This window comes from Acartia tonsa, chromosome 5, assembly GCF_053477335.1.
Source record: "Acartia tonsa isolate MP-2025a chromosome 5, ASM5347733v1, whole genome shotgun sequence".
In the NCBI taxonomy this organism is placed as follows: Eukaryota; Metazoa; Arthropoda; class Copepoda; order Calanoida; family Acartiidae; genus Acartia; species Acartia tonsa.
In genome coordinates this window covers 47,181,245-47,190,149 of record NC_137264.1, presented here as the reverse complement: position 1 = coordinate 47,190,149, position 8,905 = coordinate 47,181,245, and the positions used below count along the sequence as shown (strand labels likewise).

The following is an 8,905-nucleotide window of genomic DNA, read 5'->3' as shown; positions in this document are numbered from 1 at the left end:
GCCAGTATACATTTTATTTGACAAATGGTAGGCCAGTATGATTTCAAATACGTTTTCTTAACAACTTTGGGAACTTTTAAAGAAATTTGATTGATTCATTGATTAAGTTAAGTGGTAAAACGTTTCAACCAATAATTGTAATTTACAGATGGGGGAATTTATCATTAAGGTTGCACATCAATTTATCCGCCATTGTCTTATCCCTTTAGATCCCTGCTACTGAACTCATATAATCAGAAAAACTCGGATTTCAATTTTCACTTGAATATCTTCTTTAGTTTCAACTGTAAATCTTAACAAATATCATATTTTGCAGGATCTAAAGGGATAAGACACTGGCCGATATATTATTAATACACAAAGTCACCCCTAGATTATCATAAATGGTTAAATCGTTTGGACACTCAAATAAATGAACCAACCAATCAAAATTCAATAAAAGTCCCCAAGTTGGTTAAGCCAAGGAATAAGAAAATATTATTTTAATACTTTGGGGACTAGTGTAATAAACAGCTAAATGTCCCCTCCCTCCCTGATATTTTGCGTGTGAGTAAATTGTACCAAGGGCGTCCAAGCTTTTTAATATTCATTATAAATAACATCTATATTGTGGTAGGGGGGGGGGGGGGGGGGTGGAGGGTACAAATTAATTGTCAGGAATAGCGCGCCAAAAATTTCAATAAGGAGGAATGCAAACGTTCATTTTTAGAAAATTAAATTTAAACAATATCTGATATAAAATATAATTATATATAATTGTAATAAATTAAAGTATATAAATCACAATTTTTTTTATAGACTATTGATTATTTAAATAATACTTCTTTTTTCATATGGCTTCAAAACCGATTAATATCTATTGGATTATAACCGGTTCTTGGCTATACTGAAAAATCATTTTTAGCATCGAATTACAAACAATTTTCTACAAATAATAATAAATATTTATAAACTGGTTATAATCTTATGATTTTTCATTTTAATATCCGCTGAAAGCTGTCTATAATACAATGATTAATGACTATTAAAATTCATTTTGAAGTTTTTCACTATTTATAACTGTAGAGTGTCATTATTTTCATTCTGTAAATAGTCATCAGTAATTTCATCATCAAGAAATATTTCTAGCTTGGATAATGCCTCAACTATTTTAACATTTCTGTTGAGTAGTTCTTTTAGATTTTGTATGTGACATAAAAGCTTCTTTTCATCAAAGATTTTGGAGTCGATATTTGAGATTCTGAAATAAATAATATTTATAATTCTTATATAATAATTTCAAATGTTGCTCTTGTTAAAAGTGTGCTGTAATGCATAGAACCCCCCCTCACCCCTTTATCAAAAATTATTAGAAACTAAGGGGGGGGGGGGAAGATTCCGGAGAGACAAGAGACAATGGGCTGTTTATTACACTAGTCTCCAAAGTTTTAAAGTTTTCTTATTCGTTGGCGTCACAACTTTGGGGACTATAGTTAATTTTAATTAGTTGGCTCATTAAGTCTAGTGTTCAAAGTTTTTAACCACTAATTTAAATCTATAGAAGGGGTAATTTTATTTATCATCATTGGGGATGTACATTAATTTATCGGCCATTGTCTTATCCCTAAGCTAGAAACTAAGAGGGGAGGATTCAGTGCTCGATAAGCGCTTTGTGGGAAAGCACCATCTATAATACAAAGTAGAACGATGTCTGTCTGTCCGTCTGAAGCTTAAAATCTCAGTAACCGCTGAACCGATTGGGCTCTACTTTTCAGGGATTATACCTACTGGTCCTGTGATGGTTTAAAGCTATTTTCTTGGGGGGTGGGACACCCCCAACCCCCCCCAAAAATGAAAAATACCCCCCCGAAAAAAAAAAAATTCTCTTTTTAAAACTAAAATTAAAATAGTGGGGTCGACTCCCCCCCCCAAAAAAATTTTTTTTTTTAATTTTTCTTTTAAATCTAAAATGCGAAAAATTGGTTTGATTAAACTTCTTGGGGCAAAGCCCCTAGAGGCTAGGGGCGAAGCCGCTAGTGTATATATACAGTGTTTTTAATAGGACAAAAGTGTTGTCTAAAATCTAACTTACTTACTATTGACAGAAGTTTATGACGACGATTCTAACTGTATGCATAACATTTTTCTACTATTAACACAAGCCTCGCAACTTGAATTTTAAATATGTAGCATTTTTGCACACTCTTTAAATTGGTCATGATTTATTAATGTTTTTTTGGGGGGGATACACAATGTCCCACGTCAGTCAAGAAAATGAGAAATTGATGATTAACTTCTGTCAATGGTAAATGGGTTAAATTAAGCAATATTTTTGTCTTACTAAAAAAAAAACTGTATAAAACAACGACAAAACCAGAGCTTAATATCATACATTTTTCAATGAAAGTTACTTTTTTATTTAATTTTTTTGTTCTAAATTATGACACTTTTTGCTAAGTCTAACCAAAGCAGAATTATAAATAAATATTTACCTCAATGCAATATTAATAACAGACAGAAGAACATTTTCATCCGTCATTTTCTCATGTATACCATTAGAGTCCTCATAACTATCCACAAGTATAGTAACAAGAGTAGAGTCTTCACTGAACAGAGTACTGATATACTCTAGTATGACACTGTTGTTGATAACACTGCTGGGGTAGGTCTTGACGAGGTTAGTGATGATGTTGATTACTTGCTCCGTCATGTGGATGCCGGGACTGTACATTTGGTTTATCTAGGAATAGTTATTATTTTAGTTAACGTTTTTCTCAAAATTTCTCAGTAGATGAGTTATTTTGAAAAGATTTAAAGAACATTTTTAAAAAATTAAAAACGTTGGAAAAACCCAATCTTTATGGATATCATTAAAACTTCCTAGTGCTTGTAAAAATGTTATTGTTTCCAAAATATTGAATTAAAACCTAATCTTCATGGAAATTGCCTAAAAATTTATTAACAATATCAATGTTTTTTGTTAGTAAATTGTATTTCAATTTATCTCGTTGCTCCCATATGGTTCAAAATTGCCTTTGTTTAAATTGGATATAAAAATACATGCTGACGTGTGGACCGTCGTACTGACATGTCCAAACTAAAGAGTCGCCGCGCTGCTAACGATATTTATAGTTTCCAAGGAGGGAGGGAACATTGGATTGTAAATTACACTGGTACCCAAAGTTTATAACTATGTTTTTTTTTTGTTAACTCCAAAACTTTAATTGAACAATGATTGTTTGGTCAAAACTAGTCCAAAATTCTCAACCAAACAGTTTGATATACAACAATTTATCGATCATTATCTTATCCCTTAAGATCCCGGTATAATAGTAATTACCTGATTAATAAGAATATTAATATTATGTTTGCTGGCAATAATATTTAAACTATCCGGATGTAGAGCAGTCACGTGGTTCACAGCTCCGAATACAATCAATAAGCCTTCTCTGTTCAATAACCTCTTCACACTTCCTATAATAAATAGATGTATCACCCTAGTTGATCATTCATGTCGGGTTAGGCCGGATATCCGGAATTAGAAATCAGCCGGATATCCGGTATCCAGACGAATACAATCAACAATTCTTCTCTGTTCAATAATCTATTCACACTTCCTATAATAAATAGATGTATCACTCTAGTTGATCATTCATGTCGGGTTGGGCCGGATATCCGGAATTAGAAATAAGCCGGATATCTGGTATCCTGTATCCGGTCAAATACAATCAATAATACTTCTCTGATCAATAATCTCTTTACACTTCCTATAATAAATAGATGTATCATCCTAGATGCTCATTTAGATCGGATTAGGCAGGATATTCGGTATTATAAATCAGCCGGATATCCGGTAACCGGCCAAATACAATCAACAATTCTTCTCTGTTCAATAATCTATTCACACTTCCTGTAATAAATAGATGTATCACTCTAGTTGATCATTCATGTTGGGTTGGGCCGGATATCCGGAATTATAAATCAGCCGGATATCCGGTATCTGGCCAAATACAATCAATAATCCTTCTCTGTTTAATAATCTCTTTACACTTCCTATAATAAATAGATGTATCACCCTAGCCAAATAATTTCCAGTTCCATTTCTATAACCACGTAATATCTTATTCGTTGGCTTAAAAACTTAGTTGGTTCTGAACCTTTCAACCAATAATTTTAATATTCAAAAGGGATAATTTTATTACTACCATTTGGGGATGTGTATCAATTTATTGTCCATTTTCATATCCCTTAGACTAAAACAAACTTCATGTTGGTTTGATAATTTAGAAAATTTTAATTTCAAAGTTACATACATAAAACATTCTTTTAGATCCCATGACGTCAGAATTACATTCCGAAAATGAAACAAACTCAATTTCAAACAAGTGATAATACAACATCCATAAGTAGCGAAGCAAAAAAAACGTCGTTATATAGTTATATAGCAGATGTTTAGTGGCCATAAAAAAATATTTATGTAATTTGAGGCATGGTCGACAGACCGACGGACTAAGTAAGTTGTTAAACGGTATCTTCACCCAAAATTACAGCAGATTATCTCAAATAGTAGCCGAGATATAACCTTTCCTCTGTTGCATTGCGGACTGGCGGACGGACAAAATGAATTGTAGAGTGTTTTTGCTATTAAAAAGACACAATTGTATTTGTATTTGGTTCTGGTTATTTTAAATTGTTATTCATCGCATCGTTCTATAGAGAGGTGTCCGCGGATAGTAAAATAAACAATCATAAAATTGATAAAAAAATTTCCGGCTTAAAAAGGCCGTAGGAACGAGCCTACAAATCCATAGTTTTCATTCTATTTTTTGTTACTTTTCAGTATGGCTTAGAACCGGTTCTAATCCAGATGGTAAGATTCGGATTCGAAGCCATACTAGAAAAGAAGCTTCACAAAGTATCTCAAAAAGACAGCCATGTGAAGTCATAAAAATGAGAAAGAGAGATGAGAAGCTGGAAAGAAAACCCCTAAAATAAAAGATGAATAATCCCTCATTTTTATGACATCACATGGCTGATTTTTGAGACACTTTGTAAAGCTTCTTTGAAAAGATATTTTCTTAACATTTTCCAAGCTGCGCTACTCTATATAATGATGTACCCAGAGTGAGAGGGGACAATGAACTGCTCATTACACTAGTCCCCAACGTTTTATTATAATGTTTTCTTATGGATTAATAACTTTGGGGACTTTAGTGCATTTTGATTGGTCGAGTGTTCAAACATTTCAACCACTAAGTTCATTATACAATAGCGGTAATTTTGTGTATCATCATTGGGAATTTACATCAATTTATCAGTCATCGTCTTATCCCTTAAGATCCCTGTGATTTACCTGTCAACTGTGACGTAATGATATCCAGGAAAGTTTGTATGATGTGATGAGTCCAGAGTATCAAACTATCCAACCTGAAAATTGTATTACAACAATGAGTTTCACTTTTAATTATGAATGATGTTTAATTTTAAAGTTTTAGAAAGGGGTCTTTTCCATGGGTGTTTCTTTTGGGAGGTGGAGTTACCCTCCCCCAATAAAGTTCTCATAAACTCACAGATACATATACATCCTTTGACTATTATAAATGGGTACTACACTACATATTTTAATTTTAAATAGCAAATTTTTAATGGTTTCTGGTTACTTAAAATCACAATTATGACTAGTTTTCAGTTAAAACAAAATCAAATCCTATTTCTTAAAGTAGTAAGCTTTTTTTGTCTGTAGCGAAGGATATCGCTAACCACTGAACCGCAATGGTTCTCCTTTACAGTAAAGCTGCCTGTAGGTCTTGAGATGGTTTTAGGCTATTTTTCTACCCTTGCATATCCCTTCGATAAGGCCCCTATATGCTAGGGGCACAGCTGCTAGTATATTACAGGCTTCACATTACTGAAAGGCACTTCAGTGCAGTGTAAAAAAAATGGTAATACGGGGAGTTTTGGACAATACCTGGGTTTATTTTTGATCCAAGGAGAGGTAATCTGAGCCAACACACCAGCACATTCAACCTGTAAACAAAAACCTAATGATGATAAACACAATTACCCATTCTGTAGATAAAAATTATTGGTGTAAAACTTTGAACACTACTTGTATGGGACCAACCAATCATTATATAACTAAAGTTCCCAAAGTTTTTCAGTCAAAGATAAGGCGGTTAAAAAAATTGGGTACTAGTGTAATTTACAATCCAATGTCCCCTCCCTTCCTGAAATTTGCTATTTTTTATTTTTCACTAAAAGAGAGATAAGCTTTTTTATTGTCCTATTAGATAAAGTAGTAATCTTTTTTTGTCTGTAACGAAAGATCTTTCTAACCGCTGTACCGATATGGATCTCCTAAACAGTAAAGCTTTTTATAGGTCCTTACATGGTTACAGGCTATCCTATTATTATAAATAAGTCTGGTTATGGTTTTAGGCTATTTTTCTGCCCTTCCATATTTCTTCCAATTGTTCCAATCAAACTAGATATGATTGTTTACCTGGATATCTGGATCCTGTTGACTTGTGACCAGCAGACCCGCCACAGCGTCTACCCCACCACACCTTTCCAACTCTCCCAACACGTCACCGCTGCAGCAGACGGCTGAAAGCGCGCGTAAACACAGAAACCGGTTTCTCTTGTCGCTGCGTGACGTCATTGTTTTGATAATGGCGGGAATTATTTTAGATGTGGAGATTATGTGGGAAATTAGGGAGGTGTCCATAGAACCCAGGTGAATTAGATCATTCAATGCCTAAAAAATTAATTTAATGCTAGTTATAAAAACCTCAATCAAATTATTGTTTTTATTCCTTGTAAAAAAAGCTACCCTATTTTATTAAAATTCTACAAGGCTAATGACACTTTTTAGACATCGAAATTCTTAAAATTTCAATTGCTTCATTTAGATTACTCAAAAACAGAAAAAAAGTTTTTTAGCTTTTTGTGAAAAGGGTGTATTGTCGGTAGTCCAAGTGGCAATACAACGGCAACTATACCTGTGTAATAATATGGTCTGCTGGAGATTTGGTGATGGCATTTATCAAGGGAAGCAACATTGCCTTTACAAAGTTTCTGCTAGTTTTCACTACATTTGACTTCAACTCATCTGGAAAAGTTTAATTATTAGATATTTTTTTTATTAAATTAGGTTCATGTAATATAACAAGGATGACAACATCCATAAAAGCGACCTCTGAAACGGTATGACAAACGAACACTTGAAGAGTGTCAGAACTGAAAAAAGCAAAATATAAATGGATAAAAAACTGTTAGAAATTTTGTTGCAAAAGTGCTTCAATACAGGATACTGTTTAAGGACATACTTACATTTTTAGAACATTATTATAGTGGTGCTTCGCTTCAAACAATAGTATGCCAGTATGACCTCATTTTTTTTATAGGTTCTATAAAAAGCTTCAGTTACAGAATAATTGTTTTCTAAGAAGACCGTATATGCCATAGATCTAAAATATCTTTAATGGGTAGCACTTAAAAGTGTCATATGTGACGTCATAAAAATACGTCTAAAAAGGAGGGACGAGAGGAGAAGAGGGAAAGAAAACCCATAGAAAAATAGATAGATAATAGACGTATTTTTATGACGTCACAAGGACACTTTCCAGCGCTTCTTCAATGGTAAGATAAACGTACCTAATTTAACCCTAACAAAAGGATGATAATGCGGGTGTATAAGCGCCTGCCTGGCTACTAGCCTCACCCGGTCAACACACCGCAATGTCACACAAAATTCCTCCTGGAAAATGTTTCTGCAGGAAGTCTCTCTGCGCCTGAAAAATATATTTAATCTTTGTTAAAAACAAAGTTTTAGGAATTTTATAGTGCCTATACAAAATGGCGTTATAATGGCCTGTCATTAGTAATTTAGCCTGTGAATTGGCCCGTCATTGGTGCTTTGTATTGTACTAGCGGCTACGCCCCTAGAGGCCTCTAGGGAAACATGAGGGGAGCGGTTGCAAAAATAGTTTAAAACCTTCCCTGGACCTATAAGAAGCATCACTGTTAAGGAGAACCATATCGGTTAAGCGGTTAGCGAGATCCTTCGCTACAGACAAAAAGCTTACTACTTTATATAATAGGATAACGTTTTCTTAACTTTGGCTTAACAACTTTGGGGACTTTTAATGAATTTTTATTGGTTATTTTATTAGATTGAGTGTCCAAACATTATACCACCAATTGTAATCTACAGAAAGGGTAATATTGTGTATCATCATTGGGAATGTACATCAATTTATCAGTAATTGTCTTATCCCTTTAGATTACTGAATGTTAATATTGTAATATTAGGTCAAAACTCTTTCAAGATCGACAGAAAGGATATATGTTTCCTAATTCAAAAGTACCAAAATGTCTGTTTGTCTGTCAGTGTGTCTGTCAGTGTGTCTGTAATTTCCTATAGAAGCTGTGATATTTCCAGGGATATAGAGGGATAAGACAATGACCGATAAATTGATGTACATAAGTTCCTAAAAATGATAAACAAAAACTTACCCCTTTCAAAGATTACAAATAGTGGTTAAAAAAGTTTGGAAACTCTACTTAATGAACCATCCAATGAAAATTCAATAAAAGTCCCCAAGGTTGTTAAGCCAACGAATAAGAAAGTGTTATTTTAAGACTAGGGGACTAGTGTAATGAACAGCCCAATGTCCCCTCACTCCCTGTATATTTACCTAAATCCGGGTAAATCCTCAATTCTTGTTGACATCAGAGCAGCGTCCAAATACTGATTTCCAGTCATCTGCAAATTGATCACGTGATCACCAGCTGGTGGTGAGATCAGCTGATCCGCGCCCAGGTAGCTCCGCAATGTTTCCGCCATCTTGGTTGTTACGTCACACACAGAAATGAGAAGGTCGGGCAGCTGATGGTTGATTTTTACCAAGTTCATCGCGGAAAA

The 8,905-nt window shown here is 33.9% G+C and overlaps 1 protein-coding gene across 1 annotated transcript; it reads right to left on the bottom strand.

Annotated features, from left to right (window-relative positions):
* Positions 1-731: 731 nt before the first annotated feature.
* Positions 732-8,905, bottom strand: LOC145319669 (uncharacterized). The gene is made up of 9 exons (XM_080161954.1): positions 8,679-8,905; positions 7,636-7,772; positions 6,981-7,090; positions 6,482-6,736; positions 5,948-6,006; positions 5,333-5,406; positions 3,320-3,453; positions 2,472-2,719; positions 732-1,240 (listed from the first exon to the last, which is right to left on the bottom strand). The coding sequence occupies exons 1-9, from the start codon at positions 8,894-8,896 to the stop codon at positions 1,054-1,056; spliced, it is 1,422 nt and encodes a 473-aa protein (XP_080018080.1). The 5' UTR covers positions 8,897-8,905; the 3' UTR covers positions 732-1,053.